At 33.7% G+C, this 18,861-nt stretch overlaps 2 protein-coding genes across 2 annotated transcripts; one reads left to right on the top strand and one right to left on the bottom strand.

The window, feature by feature from the left end:
* The first annotated feature begins 519 nt into the window (after positions 1 to 519).
* On the top strand, positions 520 to 14,477 carry LOC107190146 (peroxidase). The gene is made up of 14 exons (XM_015578898.1): positions 520 to 593; positions 1,371 to 1,498; positions 3,585 to 3,720; positions 4,033 to 4,226; positions 9,431 to 9,607; positions 9,784 to 9,980; positions 10,603 to 10,798; positions 11,205 to 11,402; positions 11,867 to 12,014; positions 12,251 to 12,407; positions 12,474 to 12,644; positions 13,207 to 13,405; positions 13,694 to 13,799; positions 14,363 to 14,477. Exons 1-14 carry the CDS (start codon positions 520 to 522, stop codon positions 14,475 to 14,477), a joined length of 2,196 nt encoding a protein of 731 aa, XP_015434384.1.
* A 2,888-nt stretch (positions 14,478 to 17,365) lies between these two features.
* LOC107190256 (leucine-rich repeat-containing protein C10orf11-like) lies at positions 17,366 to 18,351 on the bottom strand. Its single transcript, XM_015579031.1, has 3 exons — positions 18,140 to 18,351; positions 17,770 to 18,030; positions 17,366 to 17,641 (listed from the first exon to the last, which is right to left on the bottom strand). The coding sequence occupies exons 1-3, from the start codon at positions 18,334 to 18,336 to the stop codon at positions 17,407 to 17,409; spliced, it is 693 nt and encodes a 230-aa protein (XP_015434517.1). The 5' UTR covers positions 18,337 to 18,351; the 3' UTR covers positions 17,366 to 17,406.
* Positions 18,352 to 18,861: the final 510 nt, after the last annotated feature.

Below are 18,861 nucleotides of genomic sequence, written 5' to 3'. Positions count from 1 at the left end.
GTTCCACGGCGTCCCCCTCCAATTGTGAGGATATCGCCTGGACAATAATCGTGTAGAACAAGCTAGACAATAATCGAGAAAAGTCTGTAGCTTTAGGCTCGGTACACAAGAGCGGCATGCGTCATTTTGCAGCCACGTAAATTTGAAGTCACGTTTCGGCTGTACATTAATTTCAGTGAAATAATTCACACGTGACGCAGGTTTTAGTGTAAACATTTTCAAGGACCTACGTATATAAATGAAATACGTACTAAAATAACGTGACAACGCTTCAAATTAGATATTAGGTAGGTACTCTGAAATTGCATACCAAGACCGGCCTCTTTCTTGTAAATTTTCTTTGAATATGCAATTGTATTACTTAATTTACTGTTACTTGTCATCATCATTGAGAACGCTCTAGAACGTTTGCGAACGTTTCAACGACATCTGAGACCAGGTGTCAATTCGACACTTGCAGCGATCCCTGCATGTGAGGATGATTGTTTGAATGGGTGTGTGACAATGTAAAGAAGCGACATGGACTACGGGCCAGAATGTCACGAGACTTCAGAGTGTCAAGAGTCTCCAGGGTGTGAAGAGTCGACAGAGTCGTAAGAGTTGCCAAGTGCCAAAGAATTAGAGTTGTGTATTATTATAATTATTAAGCATTTCTTTATTTTTTCTCATAATAATTGCAAATATTCGTACATTTGGAACAAATTAAAATAATTACAATTATTACAGACTAAATAATTAAACATTATGACATTAATTAAAAAATTTGTATTGTGTATTAATAAAATTTATTGATTTTTTAAAATAATTGATTAATTTTCGAATTATTTTTAAACTATTTTACATTATTTTAGATGTAAATAATGTCGATTGCATTAAGACTGTACGGTTGAGGTGGACGAACGGTCCATTACATGTATATCCCAAATTGAATGGGATAGATTGATCTAGCGACATTGTGGTTCTTTTGAATGTCACTGAAAATGGCACAATCATCTGCTCAAACAATAGAGTGATCTCACTTTTTATGACTATGTAAACAAATTTTTGTTTTTATCATAAATTAAATATTTATCAAAATTTCGAAATCAAGTTTACAGACATGCTCAATAACTATCATTAAAATAAGACAATACCGACAGGTGGTGTGTTTGACAGTTAGTTTGAGTAATACATTCCTGGTCTTTCTCTCCCACCGGTCAATCCCTTGCGGACTTACCCTATAATTAATGTTTGTCTACTTAGAATGTGAAAAAGCATTCCTCCACCTGACGCGTCTCGAAATCCCACATATATCCAACAGAGACTTTAAATTAAACGATAAACTGATCGATCATTTTGAAATTAATAAAAACTTGCTATTTCTGTTTCAGAAATATGAAGGGGCACACAGCCTATTGGATCCTAACAATATTTTTTGCTGTATTAATACTACAACAAACAGTTTTAGTAAGCGGTAAGACCATTTCCCAGAAAGATGGAAAATCATCGACAAATTCAGGTACATGCATTAAAGGGTATAGCAAGATAAGGGGGTCAAAAGTACTTTTTTAATAAACTATCGAATGATGTGTCATAGATTCAAATAGGTCGAAAGAGACTTTTGACCCTCTTATGCTGCTTTCCTTTTAAAGAAAACTCTACATACCAGAATAAACTATGACAAATATATGTCTGTTTACTCAAGTATATTTACATTCTATCAACAAGGATAATAATTTTTAGTAGAACAAACTTGAAAAAATTTACACAATTAAACTGAATACAAACATTTTTATTTTCACGACAAATTCATAAACATCATAGTTATAAGGACTTATGTGCAGCCCATGAGCAAAACAAGGTATTCCGCGCCGTGAAATTAATCTTTTTTTGTCCGTATACAACGATCGTTCAACAGTACAAATTACGATAACCACCCTCGGCAACGAAGAATTTATACCACGTAGCTGGAGTAATAATGCCAGTAATTTGGCAATGATCCAAACGATATGCACACAACCTAATTGAAATTCGTTCAGTCCTTTACTAGACAACGTAGTACACCCTTTTCAATTAACATACTCCCCGAGATGGGAGCAATTTTCGAATAACCAAACGACAAAAGCAGCAGGGTAAATTTGAAGAGGATCGAATATCCGAGAGTTAATACCTTTTCATAATTTCATTTTCATTTTTCAATCTCTCGCAGCTTACACAATGTTAGATATCCGAATTATTTATACGAGTAATTGTATCGAAAACACTTTATCGATATACAGGGTGTTTCAGCTGACAATAATTTGCTGGTCGATCGACCAAAAAAAAATGGGTACCTCTGATAGACCGTGAAATCGTGAACATATTACAATTAGGTGCTTATAGCAATTTATTTTCATTCCGACTAAAATATTCAAAACGATCGTTTGGATGTTAGAAGCCCAATAATCTGGCAACGTTCCAACCGATCCACCAAAACCAATCGTAATTCGTTTACCAGGCAACGGTCCCGCCCCGTTCATTTACCAAGTTACCCAGTCGCATCGATAAGATCTGTCGTTCGTGTAACATTTATCGTTCCGGCTGAAAGCAGTGAAAGGACGCTAGAACGTGCCTGTTTCACGATCTATTACGTCGACATTGGATCCACGGCGAGCACGTCCGTGGTTACCGGTGAACGTTCCTTGATCCCATGGTATGCACGATAAACAGTGAAAAAAAAAAAAGAGAGGATCGTGTTAAGCAGAATGCATCGATGCAAGGTTCACTGCCGATAGGTATCTAGTTGCGAACGAGTACAACTTCTACTTAGCCCTTTTGTCGTGGGAAAACACTGGGGTGTCCTTCTGGCAAGTATAGGTGAACACAATGCCGATTACTTGTGGCATTAAACGGCGTCTCTGTCCTGATTAAAGCGATCCCGGTTACGTGTTACGTATCGACTACTGTTGTTCCGGGTATTACAATAGTACTGTAGAGATTATTAAATAATATTGAGTTCTTAAGAGACATAATGATTTTCTGAATGTTTTTAGAAGTAGTTAATAACTTTATCAGGTCTTCATAAATTTTACATAATACAGTAAATCCTCGTTGAGTGTTCGAAGGCTCCTTGGCACTATTAATGAAATCCGTTTCCTCTCGCTCACGGTGTAATAAGAAAAACCAGCTGCGAGTGATTGCAATGTCACTCTTCTAGTGTCATGTAACCGCCAATTAATGTTGACTTTGAAGCAGTACGAACTTCTTCGGTCGGAATTGAGCTACTGAACCTGGAATGTGAAAAACACAATAAAAGCATTAATAAAGTGTAATGATATTTTAACGTAGTAAATTGCTCGGTATAAAAAGTCATTTTCTCTTTAATTTCCACTTTTATAAATTAACCCACAAAGATATAGGTTTCCATTGAAATCCGTGGTTTAGTCTATCTATAATAAACAATCGGCGATATTATTTATTAGGTATTCCAGTGAATAACCCACGATTTTCTTAACAATTTGGGAATATAGTTTCAGTTCAACATATTTTCCAACTCCTTCACTGCATAAAAATAGCATTATTATTACATTACATTAGTAAATGTATTATAAAAGTGTTTGTTTCAGAAAATAAGGACGATTCGGATTTAGAGGGAGCGGAGACGTCGTATAATTGCCCTTACAGACATAACTTGGGAAACTGGTACCACTCTTTTACGTATTTTCCACGACCAGTCACGAGATTTCCGGCCAGGTATACTGGGTACGTATATTAAAAGCACAATTTTCTGTTTCTTTCCTTCAAAAATGAATTTCTCGTTTTTAACCCTTTTACTACGGCAGTCCAGACATTTACTAACCAGATTAGTAAGTGCTCTACTAGGATATGTATACTTTTACTGTAATAATGTAAAGTGTACAATAAATTGAAGATTAAGATATATTCTGGTGGAAGTCTTTCTATAGTTCCAATAATTGTAAAATAAGAAATCTGAAATACGTCATTTTGACGAGATCGTTGATTTTAGCGTTAACTGTGTTATATTTTTCATTTTATGTTTAAATTTTGATTCAGCTTTGGTTTTGGCGTCGGACCAAATGTGACGTATAACATTCATCAGGAAATTATGTGCGGCAGCACTTTTCCACGAAGATGTGAAATCTCCCGATACCGAACGTACGACGGCTCCTGCAATAATCTTCAAAATCCCACATGGGGCATGGCGAACACAAGATACGGACGTCTGTTACCTGCAAATTATGGCGACCGTAAGTCTCCTAATTTCATTAAGTTTTCTACTTCTTAATTCGCTCGTCTCGTATACCATTTGTGTCATTTTCCCCCAAAATCGAAGATTGATTTTTAAATTGTAGTTTCCACTTCCAAAACTTGTGAATTAATTATACATTTATATTTTATGTTAGGATACTTATGAGGGAGGCAGAATCCAATTTTTTCTTTTAGAGTAGTAGTGCAAAGGCCATTTTTTATCCATCCAGAGGGTGGAGGGGTGCAAGGCCCCCTCCCCCTCTCCATTAACCTCGCCCATGAACTCATAGAAACTTACAGAACCTACCCGTTTTTGTGAAATTCTGGCGATCCATGTTTTAAAAATGAAAGTAAAATAGAAGATGCGTGGGCAGACCTTCACTTCAAATCCAAATCCTTGAAGCAAAAAAAATGCTGTCATTTCTGGCATCGTTCAGAAGAGAACGGCAAAGACTCCGTCAAACAGTGAGTGTTCTATTCATTAAATTCACAATCTGATGGCAATCAGTTTTCGGATCAATTGCGAGCAGAAATGAATTCGTTCCAGTGTGGACGTAGGGCGAGCCTTTCAGTTGAACTCGAGCGAGTACTTGTACGCGACTTTACATTCAATTTATAGTGGCAACTGAATCGCTAATGACCCCGTTCTAGAAGGTTGATGCAACTATAAACAACAAATTAAACCAAAAACTTTGAAAAGAAGTCTGAAATACAATTTTCTACGGTTTCTTTGAACTTTACCGTAGTACACAAAGAGGAATGTTTACTCGTTTCTGACGCAGTTTCCTCGGTTCACAATACTCAAGCTATGTACTTCCGTGATCAATAGAAAAATGAATGTCAACTTTCACTATGCTCGACTTCATTCTATCCGTTCGGAAGCATACTCGCCAGTCAAGGTTTTTATTCTTTAGACGTCGTAAACAATTAAGCACAACCATCCATTTATTATAGTGTAACGAACTTCTTTTTTCCCACCGATCTATCGATTTCCCTTGTCGAATTGCCGCGAATAAATGTTCCTAATGGAGACGATACTTTTTATTAGACATTTGCACTGTTGTTTTACATTGTTCATTCTGTTTATTTTGCATGTTTGACACGCTCATTTCCGCGAACGTAGTTTTAACTATTTTTCTTATATCTTAGGTTGTTGCATAATAAATGGCGGTTTTGTGTTGCAGAGAGTTATAACGATTGTCACTGAACACAATACAACGTATTATACTTTTATTTTTCTGTTGTCAGTTCAATCAACTTACATCAAACGAAATGAACACTCATCTCGTACGTGTTGTAATATTCGTCGTAATAATGTTCTAAAGTTGAGTCACTAACGGTACACGAAACAATAAAAATTTATTCTCAAATATGTCAATATCCCTTACAATAAACTTCTCCTTTATGAAGAAATCTCAACGTAATGGACTACAAGTCATATTTTTATTTGCGCAAGAAGGATTATTTACGTTGCCCCGAGGATTATTTTTCTAGCAATGCTCACGATCAGAGAAGGATATTAAAAAATATCTTTGTTCAGATATGAAATCTGGGAATTTCAAACGAGTATTCTTTTTCCACCAAAATATGACGTAAGACGACAGAAAAGAGCAAGCATAAATGCCTCGGCGTAATGAAAGTTTTTTTGAACACGTTGTTGCAAATACGCTGCAGTGTTTCGCGACCTATTACAACACGAGGGAAATCAAATCAAAGATAATTTATTTATTCTTTACGTCAGTCTTCAAGTATCTCATAAGTATACTACAAAGTTGCATACAATTAAAAAAGTGACCGTATTTCAACGTTTTCTTTACTGTTATCTGTACGTCGTTTTTTGTCGCTAATGGACTCCGGATGTGTGTGCCACTTCAGAATTTTGTAGTAAAATGTGTTTTTTTTTCAATTAAATGTTCATTTTTATTTGTTATTTATTACAAATTATTGAAACAAAATTTTTCCCAACACTGGTAATGGGCGCTGGATGATACATAATATTCCTGTGCTACATTATTATTTTTTGTTCTTTCAGTGGTAGTCCTTACTCTGTTGCAATCCTGTAGGTGAGAATAATATTGTTGCCTTTTTCACAACAACGTCGGCCTTTTCATTATCAGTCATATAATTTCATTTTTCTTTGTGATCAATAAAACTGTTACGCGAGAAGAAACGGGAATGCAACATTGCTTCACTCGTGCTTCCAGTTTTTCAGTGGTTCGGACCAGGTGAAAAACACGTTTCGATTTTTGCGACTTCGCATGGAAGTGTAGGAGATATAGTTCATAAAGAAGGAATTTTGTATTGGAACAGGAATTACCCAAAGGTGACAGCATACCTCAAGTAGATATGCTTTAAGGGCGAAATTGAATTTCGACATCGTTTAAACTGTGACGTCATTTTCCGTGTCTACTATAACTAGTTCTTGTTATCCTGTTCTATCATGCACACTAACGAATATTTCACAATCGAACTATAAAATCTATAAAACGAGCATGGGAGTGTTTATAGTAGTTTTATAGTGCTTGTGAAGTATACTTTCAGATACTATGTCTTCATATCTAATTACCAGACTGCGAATATTTATGCAAAATATGCGTAAGATAGATTTTAATGTATGAATTCATAGAGACTGGAATGGAACAATAATTTATTTACTGTGTTAGAAATTCTGAGTTCCACATGAAATAAAGAGATTATTAAAATTAAACTTTCCATTGTATGAATGTTTGAGAACAATAAATCTTCTAATTACATTTTTTCAGATTGACCTTAAATTACTATTATATTATATTATATTATTTATTTATACTATACTCATGTTTAACTTTTCATTTAAGCATGGATTACAACTCAACTCAACTCAAACGATGATTAGTGCTTTTTATTACGTTAAATAAAATGGAAATTATAAAGGGGCAATAGGAGGAATTGATTTCGAAATCAACTAGTTTCCACAAGACGTTTGGAACAAATAGGTACAAGTAATCTCTGTTACGTCTGTTTCAATGTTCGCCGCGGAGGTCATAAAACTTCGTTGTTTCTCTGGCGAACGTCTCCCATGATAAATACCTACTTCTCCAGAAACTTGTTTCAATTTCAACGGAACGAACACCGTCGAACGTGATTCATGTGCTCACATTGGAACCTGGTGTGCCTTCGTTTTATAAGCTACATGTTATCGTATTAACCCTCGAATTACAGACCGCGGAAATCTGTGATCGGATCAATCGTAATCCACAGCGAATTACCAAAGATCTCTATTACGTATACCTATTAATATCTTAATTATGCTTAATTTACAGATGACCCACGTATAACACGATGATTTAGTTCCTAAAAATTGTCGTGTTTTGCGAATTCGTATTACATATACGAAACTAAGAACTAATATTTGCGCACATACAAAAAACAGGGTTAAGTTCCAAAAATGTATAAAAACTATAGTATTCATATTCAATTTAGAATTGTGATTCTACAAAACCGTGTCATTCGGGGGTAGCCTGTACTATATAATCAATATTACATTGTGTCTTCAATTTCTTCAATAAATATTTTTTAATTAATATTGAACAATTCTCCTTATTCTCTATAACTTTTTGTCAGTTTCTTGGCAAAACGATTGCCAAATTTTCCCATTTGTTTTCTGTCCTAAAACAGTACCTACCCTAAGTCCTTGGAAAAAAATTCTGAATTCATACACCAACACAGGCTATCAAATATCTAAAAATGACAGTCCTTCTCAATCGCAGCTTATACCTATCCATTTTATTTAGATAATTCTAAATACAAATAAATTTCGAAAATTCTCGTTTAAATATTCGTTCCGCTGCGGCGATAACCCTCAGTCGGTAAAGTAGTTGCACCATCTTTCAGAGTTATCTTTTTCATCATGCACTAAAATTAATTTATAGACGTAAGTAAATAATCATTACATATATTATTATTAATAGTATCAGCGTAATAAAAAACTACAATGTTATTGCTGTATTCTAAACAGTAAAATTACAAAATTCAATAAAAATGTAAGTTTTACATACATATCTGACTTTATATTAAATTCATAACATTTTTCTAAATATGTGGTGAAATTAATATGTATAATGTTTTTACGCTTACTAAATTATTGTTACACTTACTTTTGCATTGAAATACATATTGTAAGACGCATGCGTTATGATACTTTCCACGTTTCCCGATAGAGGACTAGCAAGTTAAACCTCTTCTCGCAAGTTCTTTCTATACCTTCGGGTAGTATATATACAAGTTCCGAAACGTTATACCTTAAGTGCGTCTATGGCAATATAGCTCAGGTTGGGAATGAATGAATGATTCTTAGCTCAGGGCACAACCACGACGCTACCTTACGCGTGTTTGTGTTTCTTCCAACCTTCTTTATAAATGTTAGGTGTTGGAGATTCAGCCATACTGATGAGTCCACTCCACACCGCGGCAGTACTGGGACGAAACGCACCATTCCGACATTGCGCAGGGTAGCAGAGCAGCCAGCCCCAAGCAGTCGGGATGAAATTTTTGCTTTTTGTAACTTTTAAAATTTTTTCTTTTTTGTCACCTATTTTACGTAAATCTTTTTTGACGTGTAGGCTGTAGATTCTGCATTCTGGACTAACTTTATACCGATTGAATACTGATTGAACAAATAAAATAATTTAATTTTATAATATATTGGTATGTATAGGATATATCAATGTAATGTAACAAAATATTAAACAAATCGATATTTCATGTACTATGATGGCATTAACATTTATAATGGCATTTTCAAAATTCTCGGCTCACAACTACGAAAAGTTTCTGGAGTAGGAAATGCCAAATCGGAATATACCAATGAACAATGAATGGACTATTTACTATACTTATACAACCGCTAAGTACTACGCTGATTTTGTGATATACAGGTTTTTTTACAATTGTTCAACTTTTTAGAAACGTATGTCGACGACTTGTGTTATTTGCTTCAATTTAATCGATTCGTTACGTTTCACGGTTTCGTTCATATCACTAAAACTTTAATTAACCCCCGTTCTTCTTCAGAAAAAATGTCTTTTTTATATAATTTTTGAGCTTTTTAGATAGTATGAAAGTCAATAGCGACGAATTAATGTGGCACACAAAAAGTTTAATAGTGTAGGAGATATTCTAATTTCAAAATTGTTCTAATTTTGAATTCCCTAATTTATTCCAGGAATTCGAGCACCCACGAAGTCAGTCAGTGGAGCAGAATTACCACTTTCTCGATTGGTCAGCTTCACGCTATTTCCCCCCGTGGATATTAACGATTCACTGTGGACATTAGCAGCAATGCAATGGGGACAAATTATTACTCATGACATGGCAATGATTGACGGATCTACTCAGTCCAGTAAGTCTACATTTTTATGGTCACAAAATTCGCCATATCCCGTTAATTAGCCCCTTCGTATAATTTAATTTTGTGTAAACAGTTTACTCGTATTTCAAATAATTTAGGAAATAACGGATTGTACACTGTGAGCCCAGACACCTTGTAGTTAATAAGTCTTAATTTTCTTGTTACAGAACCACACGTGATACAATGTTGTACCGACAATGGACAATTAGTAGAGCCACTACAGCTTCACGGTCAATGCTACCCAATACTCATTCCTTACGATGATCCTGTCTACAGCAAGGCCAACACACAGTGTCTTAACTTCGTTCGTAGTACGACTGACCTTGACCGCGGTTGTTCCTCGCTGTCCAAACCAGCAGAACAGGTTTGCTATTCCTTATACTGGATAACGTCACTTTATCATTTGTTACCTCATACAAATACAGACTGTCCCGTACTGAACCCGATTAACTTCTTTATTTTGTTTTTATTATTCTATTGTAATATTGTTATTACAGTAAAATTGTAAAAACTATGGATTTATTATTAAATCTCTATTGAAATCTAGCTTTCTACTACATTTATCAATTTCAATAGGTTGTCCTGCATATGTAACTACGAACAGGCACTAAATAAGGCTAATAACAACTTTGTGTAAATCTTCTTTTGAATTTCAATTCATCTTTTTAAAATTGTATTCTCGCGTGCCAGTTATCTAATACATAGTACATAAAGTATAGTGGACTCTGAAATTAACCCAGATACAGTGAGGGGATAGATTGAACTAACGGAGACAGAATAGTGGAACCAACGGGGATAGAGCTGGGGGTAGATATGGGGTGAGGGACCTAATAGATACAAAGTACTGGAATCGACAGAGACAAGAGGCTAAGCCGTGAAATTTATACTGGACGACTGGATGGCACAAGTTTCAGTCTTTATATTTCAACTACAGTTGAAAGCTGAAGAGTTGTAATTTTAAATTATTAAAGAACATAATCTTTCAGTTGACCGTAGTTACACACTTCTTGGACCTTTCCCTGGTGTACGGAAACAGCGATCAGATGGCGGCTGACTTGAGGGCTGGCGCTGGCGGTCGTATGAATGTAGATATTCGACATAATAGGGAATGGCCACCCGCGGCAGTCAATAAAAGTCAACTCTGCGAAACTACGGATCCTAGCGAAATCTGCTATCAAACTGGTAAATCCGAAAAAAATTATATAGCAACGGCATTGTAGGCGATATCTACGATGAAACGTACAACGGTCAAATATTTTAGGTTCCGATACGTCTAACAAGGGACACCCCTCAAGTGAAAAATGAAAAAAAAAAAGAATATTTTTTCTGGTCTTAATAAATTCGTCACTGAAGTGGTTAAACAAGTTTGAAAAGTCTGTATGTAAAAAGGACTGGTTAAAGATGGTTAAAACAATCTTTTGTCAAAATATTAATGCAGAAAATTTTTAGAAATGACTGATTTTCGTCGTGTAACTGTTTCGAAAATGTGGTATTTAATGTTTAACAAAATATGCTGAATAATTTCGACAAGTGTAACACGTACCTGGATGAAGATTGATTTGTGTAAATGCATTTAATATTTCTGCAGGTGACACTCGAGCTAACCAGAACCCTCAACTCACCATTCTGCAAATAATACTGCTCAGGGAGCATAACCGCGTCGCCGATGCGTTAGCACATTTGAATCCACATTGGACGGACGAGACTATTTTCCAAGAGACACGACGCATCGTAATTGCAGAAAGCCAACACATTTCGTACTATGAATGGCTGCCATTGTTCTTAGGTACATACATGCAACACTTTCATTACAATATAATATTCAGTGCATATGCATGTAATATTACATATCGCTATAAGTGCCATAAAAATTCAAAAATCCATTATTTTATTACCACTTCCAACGATCCCGCACAAACTGAATTTTTTATTGTTCATAATATTACTCTATTTTAGTCTTCATAAAAATTTTGTTATTCTTCATAATATTACTCCATTTTAGTTCTCGTAAGAATTTTCTTATTTTTCATAAGAATTATAACCAATAAATGAAATAACAACTGTTTTTTTACCTGTTAATAATATTTAAACTCTTAGATATTTATAGCTTTGCGTTCTTGAAAAATTTGCAAATATTATTCCAAACGTATTTCAGTTACAAAAAAAAACCTTATGATCTTCAAAAATCAGTAATCGATTTTCGGGACAATGAACAACGAAAATATTAATTTATTACTCTCATTCGTTCAGGCAATCAGGCTACTTCCGGCAACAAGATCGTATACAATACAAACGATTACGTGAACGACTACGATCCAAATGTGAATCCAAACGTTCTGAACGAACATTCGACCGCAGCTTTCAGATATTTCCATTCTCTTATCGCCGGTTTCCTTAAGTAAGTAATATCACTGTTATATTAACATCTCGAAAACCAAATAGACTAATTAAATGATTCTACAATTCTCACAGTTCCCATTACTCAGAAATTGAATTTTACTAAACATTGATTTGATTTTACAGATTTATTAATAAATTTACCAATATTTCAAAATAATTGTTTTTCAATAATTGTAAAAATGTGTTTGTATACTAATGCACATCATAATTCTTGATTTTCTCTGAATATTTCAGTCTGGTGACTGAACATCGATTAACGAACGGTTCCTTGAGGCTCAGCGATCATCTCAACAGGCCAGGCATCATCGAGGAAAGTGACAACATGGACGGACTGACGAGAGGCATGTCTTATCAGCCTGAAAAAGCGAGCGATCAGTTCTTCGATGCGGAGGCACGTATAAAGAAGGTTTAATGAAATCGTACAAAAAATCGTTAATGCCCAATGTTCTACTTTCAGATTACAGAATTCTTGTTCAGAGGCGGAAGACCGCTAGGGTCTGATCTTCGAGCAACAGACATACAGAGGAATCGCGATCACGGTCTCGCGTCGTATAACAGTTTCCGCGAGTATTGCGGTTTCCCCAGAGCACAAACCTTTAGAGATTTCCTTGACCATATTTCTCCTTCGGTAAGTGAAAGTGGATTTTATAAATAAACATCTTATGCCACAGTAATAGGTGTCACTGTTCAAGGAACATTGAAGGTTCAAAGAGTGGCGTTTTTTTATTGATTCTGAAAGCCCCATCCTTTGTGAATATTTGCAAAAAAAGTATCGAAGCAGTCCAAAACAAACGAAACCATCGATTTTACCTATGCAATAGTCCTGTACCCCCTTAATTTGTTCCTCGGTGTCAAATTGGCGCAGTGGTAAAATATTAATACAACAAAGAAATGAATAGTTAAATTTGAAATTTCTTTGATTAAAAATTAAACGAGTTTAATGTTGCTTGAACAGAAATGGAGAATAACACAGAGATTAATGTACCATACTTTTATGGTTCAAGGAAGTTGTTTATTGATATTTTTGTTACGTAATGATGGACGATCATTCATACGCATTTCGTAACGGAATCATTGATTTGAGTGAATTGCATAATGTAAACTCAAATTATTCTTTCATCGATTGCGTAAGAATTATCGCGCTATACTGGAGCTGAAATCGTTAAGATTGCTTCCTATTCTGTTCGTAGAATGTGGAAAAGTTGTCACAATTGTATGCCAGTCCTGAGGACGTCGAGCTAACCGTTGGCGGATCGTTAGAGAGACACGTGCCAGGCACACTTTCCGGCCCAACGTTCTTATGTATTCTCATTAGACAATTTTATCGAACTCGCGTGGGTGATCGTTACTGGTATGAAAGGGGTAACCATGAATCAGCATTTACTATAGGTATGAATTCGAAAATATTAAAATCAAAATAAAGTTGCAATATTAGGATTTTTACTGTAATATGAATTATTACTAGACGACGGACTTTAGCACATCTATGTCAATGTTCAAATACAGTAACCCAAGAACTCCTACAGTGATTGTAGTACTCCGCAGTTTAACGTTTTAGTAATCATTTTATTAAAGAAAGGATTAATTGAAGTAGAAGGAAACCTTTTTAATTTCGATATAGGAAAATGATTGCCATTTTGTTTTCCGGTTTTTACCTACAATCGTGTCATTTTTCAGAACAATTGAATGCAATACGAAAAAGCAGTGTATCTAGGTTATTCTGTGATAATGGAGATCACATTACGCACATGCAGTTAAGAGGGTTCGAACAAGTATCTACAATGTAAGTTTAATCTATTAGATCACATTACGCACATGCAGTTAAGAGGGTTCGAACAAGTATCTACAATGTAAGTTTAATCTCCACATTTCAGGAAAAGTTCTAAAGAAGTTTCAGTTCGTTCAGAAGAAGTTTAAACTGAATTTAATACAGCAATTTGTCGTAAGATATTGGCAATATTTGCGATTAGTGTTCAAAATAGTTTTCATTCGTCACAATGCGTTAAGCACAATAATTATAAAAGCTCTGGAAACATGGATTGCATTCCTCCGTCAAAATGGCAGAAAGAGTAGCAATCCTGAGCAGTATAATAACAATGTGTGCATCATTTTGTCTGATTGGCTTTCAATGACAATGAACCCTATTCTGAATGAACAATGAAACACGTGTTTCTAATTAATATTAAACCGAAAAGAAAGGATTTTTTTCAATAATTGATAATAAAACACATCAAGCGTTCACGATTCATTGCTAATTTAAATTAAATTCGAAAACTTTTAAGACAAACTGGGTATATTACGATTTTACTATTGTTCTAGTCAATTAAGAGTTTCTGTTAATTTCAGGAATCCCATTATGAACTGCGCTGATATTCCATCGGTAGATCTTTCGTTATGGAAAGATTATGCACCGGAAATAACAAGTCATCAACATATACACTTTCCGCAATTTAAAAAGTGAAAATACTGTCTTGGTAAAGTTTTTAGAAATGTTTACATTTTTACAGAATTTTTAAGCACGACTAGATATAGGTGTAATTATAATAACTCATTATAAGAAGTACGTGTATCAACAGTTAGTACGAATTTGTGATACAAAACATTGATATTAATAAAATGCATTATTTTTTCTAAAAATTGAATTTTCTAATAATGTAATCACAATCCACCATATGTTCATTTTAATCTTACCTAATTTTTAGATTAACAAAATAATATTTTTTTAATTCCACTTTCTTATGAAATACTTTTTAATCAAACAATATGTTTCAGAAAAATATGACTTTTGAGGATACTGTTGTATTGTATTTCATAAAGACTTAATTAAGAGGTACAATTATTATGTTATTTGCATTTTTCAAAAAGAAAATTTTTAACAAATGCCTATCCAGAAATGAACCGTTGAACAATCCAGTGCGACGTATAAGAAACGAATCTGCAACAAGTAAATGTGAATTAAACGGCACATGACAGAAGCCTTACCTGTTTCGAATCCGCATCTGAACGAACGTAGCTACGCATTTTCCGAGTGTCATCGTGAGTACAGAATTGACACGTTCAAATGTGTAGTTTTCATTTGTAATCGGTGGAACAATTGACGGTATCGTACAAATATCAATACGCATGACAACGCAATCGATAAGATTAACTTTAAGATGAAAATAACCCCGACAGTCTTGACATAGTTGAAATTTTTTCTGATTTTGTTAACTAAATCAGAAGGCAACTATTTAATTCTATGGAATATGAGTTGACTCTTTACACCCCACTGGCACCACTGCTACTCCACCGCAAAATACAAGTTGCGTTTATTACAATGCAAATTTATCACTATAACCGATAAAATTTGAATTTTGTAAATCCTATAAATCGTTATTAGGAAAGCAACACTTACACGTTTCAGAACAGACGCGACAAAGATATCTTTAGGCTTCTAGTCTGTTACAATAAAAGTGTCTTGAAGTGTAAAGAGTTAACAGCAGCTAATTTAGTCAGCTTTTCGAAAACAGTGTTAAGTTTATCCGAGTCCATTTACAATTGGTATCCGTGAATCTATACATATAAATTCTTATGTAATTGCGCATAAGCAATAGTGAATACGTCAATCTTACAATCTTCAATATTACACAATAGAAAAAAGTTAGTTCAATATACTCGTGACAAAGCGGATGTTCAGGAACATTAATTAATTTCAAAACGATAAAAAAAAGTCGCTCAACCGTGATTTACTGACGTAGCGACGCGTTAATTCACCGCGTGATATTTCTTTGTCGTTTATCATGTCACCGTTTATTTGCAATATATTACGACGTAAAATGGACTTTACGGCTTATTCTAAGTCGTTCAATAAAATTTCTTATCTTACACATATTTACGACCGTTTCAGAAGTGTTCCTTATTGAAAAACGAATATTGCAGTCGATCTCGAAATGATCGGACTAAAAGGGCTCATAATCAAAAATTCTAGAGTACAGTCCTTATCGTGATACACTGACAAAACAACGTTCGATAAGTGAAAAGCGATAGTAATTCCAAAAAGACAAATGATTACATACGCACAACAACATTATCTCGGAGGAATTCAATCAAATTAATGACCACCAAGGAAGTTTTCTGAATATTACAATAAACTTTGATTAATGTCATTCGTTGAGTGCAAAACATAATTCACGATACTATTGTATTTGTGCGGGTCAAACATGATGTCAATTACATTGCACGATAAAAATATATCCATTGTTTATTCGTATTCAAAATTTGCCGACTTTAGTAGCGGAATATAATTTACGATAAAATGGCGACGGAAGCTGTGAAACGAAGGAAAAATAATGTTATTTTTATGGAATACTTACCATCTATATTGTCTGCAAAACAAATAATTTTATATATTCACGAAGTTGTTAATGGTTTTATTCACGTTTTCTCTGTGTTCAGGAAAAAATGATAATCGGTTAAAAAATTTTCAACAGATAAGTTTGTTTGTTATGTCAGGAGAGTAATAAACATCAATGTAATTCGTGTAACGATATAATTATTTGGTGAAAACAAGATTGAGTATAAATAGTAGTACAATTTATCAGAAACTTTGTTTGCTTAATCCTATAAAAACGATTGACAATAATATATACGAAAAAATCTTATAAATACCATAATACAATAACAATTGGAAATAAAAGAAAATAAAATTGTAATTTCAATAAATTGACGGAATAGGACAAATAAAACATCGAAGTCATCGAACCAGAGGTGAAATGTAAACAAGAATTTGAAATAAAAATTATTATGTAAGTGTATATATTAACAAAAGTGATTGATAGTTGAAATTTTCTTCGTACGAACAACAATAACGAAAAAATTAAAGTTACGAGCAGTTGAAAATTGTTATTAAAAACAATTATACATCATTTTATTAAATAAATGTTTATTTCTTATTTATTCTTGCCGTTAGTATAAAACATTTCTGAGCAAATACATATGACTTTATGTATTATGTAACAGACATACAGTATAAAATATTTGGGAAATTAACTCAAGCCGAGTACTCTGAACTATTGCAGAGTAATGTTAAATATAAAATATTGTAGAGTAAAGTTTGTTCTTGTTCTGTCTTTTTTCTTCGCAAAATCTGTACTTAATTTATTGTGTACAAATTAATACTTTATATTGCTTAGACTGAGGTATGCAAATGATTAATGTAATCATGTACCTCAGTGTACACAGTATATTATAAAAATCTTGTTAATTCGTTACTGCCCCATGTGGTCGCTTCTGAGGGTTACCAATCCTTGCGCAAGAAAGAATATACGTCTCTCCACAAACGCTTTCAAAGTTAATAAGTTTCTAAAGCAAGTAGCTATCAAATAAAATCATATTAATAACTTAATACTGTATTAAATAACAAAGTTTGTTCCCCTTGGCTTTAGCTTGCAAGGCAGTGTCGGTTTGGAGAATACATTTGTAATTTTATTGTGCAGATGTTTAATGCATTCTGGAAGAGGAGTATGTTCAGCGAAATTTTCTAAGAATGGTCGTTTGAAAAGCCTCTTGGCTTCTTTTCGTTGTTCTGGTGTCACAATTCTGTCATCCAGGTGTATCAAATGAGGAAACCAAGATATGACGTATAACCTTGTAAAAAATATTTGTCTCAGTGCGATGAAAATACATTTCATTTTGTAACATGTATAATGTACATATGTAAAAAATATGTTTCATTCATAACATTTACAAATTTGGTATTGCCTTGTGTTTCATACCTGTATTGAAGATAGTCATAGAAAGTTCCACCGTTCAAGTAGCTCGGTGCTGCCTTATTACCCATAAGACATAAGTATCTGATGTTTGGTACACTCTGATAGAGATTCTTTATAAATGGATATAACTCCTCTACATTATTATTATTTAACCACAAAAGTTGAAGTTTTGGCATATGTGGGAATACAGTGTGATCATCTATGTTATTATGATCTAGATTTAAAGACGTTAAATTCTCAAATTCAGCCAGAAATTGTAAGTTTCTATAAAAAAGAAACAATAGAAAAAACTGATTCGTCTTATTGGAAACTTTATCCACAATTATGTATAAATTTATACACATATTGCAAAAACTAAACCCTGCATACATACCTACTAAACTTATTATGACTAATATCCAGAGTATGTACAGTGTTACCATAATTTTCAATAATGTCAAATGGCATATGAAACAGATTTTCAAAAGCAAGTGATAAAGAATCAATATCTACTGATGATGTATCTGTAGATAAAGACTTTGGGTGTCTACAATGTATATCTACAAATATTAGTTTGCCTAAGGAAGTCATGGCGTATTGTTCTACCTCGTCGGCTTCTTTTTGTAATTCTAACTTATCACTGTAATCCAACCTGGAAAAACATTATTTTACATATGTCATGTTCACATAGAACTGTACTACTTTTTTAAATGATAATTTTTAGAATTTTTCAAGTAGCTAGTACTCAAATACCATGTAAATGATTTATGACATATTTTCATGTAAAAAAATGTGAACATAAAACGTATTTGTATATATCAACTTGTAAAGCAAATTTGATAATGCAAGATTCAAAGTAATTGAGAAAACACGGAGTATTAATATCGATGATTATTAAGTGTATCAACATCTTGAATAATTCATTTTAAGGTTCTCTTAATAAGCATTATTAATATTCACTTAGGTATTACTGTGTTAAATACTAAAAGTAAATGAGTGGTGGAATTGATATTAAGTTTAATGTTTCTTACATTCCTACATACTTGGAAAGTTTCTTTCAAACACAACATGAAAAGAAATAAACATTCACAGACCAATTTCAAACACTATCAATTT

The sequence above is a fragment of the Dufourea novaeangliae genome, unplaced genomic scaffold (assembly GCF_001272555.1).
Source record: "Dufourea novaeangliae isolate 0120121106 unplaced genomic scaffold, ASM127255v1 scaffold168, whole genome shotgun sequence".
Classification (NCBI taxonomy): Eukaryota; Metazoa; Arthropoda; class Insecta; order Hymenoptera; family Halictidae; genus Dufourea; species Dufourea novaeangliae.
Note: the sequence above shows the minus strand (reverse complement) of the source record. Positions and strands in the feature narration are given on the sequence as shown.

Excerpts from the sequence above, each read along its gene's own strand:
- LOC107190146 (XM_015578898.1), top strand. The coding sequence starts at position 520 with ATGGACTACGGGCCAGAATGTCACGAGACTTCAGAGTGTCAAGAGTCT. Across the intron at positions 594-1,370 it reads TGTGAAGAGTCGACAGAGTC|AAATATGAAGGGGCACACAG; the intron begins GTAAGAGTTGCC and ends TTTCTGTTTCAG. Across the intron at positions 9,608-9,783 it reads TGACGGATCTACTCAGTCCA|AACCACACGTGATACAATGT; the intron begins GTAAGTCTACAT and ends TTCTTGTTACAG.
- LOC107190256 (XM_015579031.1), bottom strand. The coding sequence starts at position 18,336 with ATGACTTCCTTAGGCAAACTAATATTTGTAGATATACATTGTAGACAC. Across the intron at positions 18,031-18,139 it reads AGTCATAATAAGTTTAGTAG|AAACTTACAATTTCTGGCTG; the intron begins GTATGTATGCAG and ends TCTTTTTTATAG. Across the intron at positions 17,642-17,769 it reads TATGACTATCTTCAATACAG|GTTATACGTCATATCTTGGT; the intron begins GTATGAAACACA and ends ATTTTTTACAAG.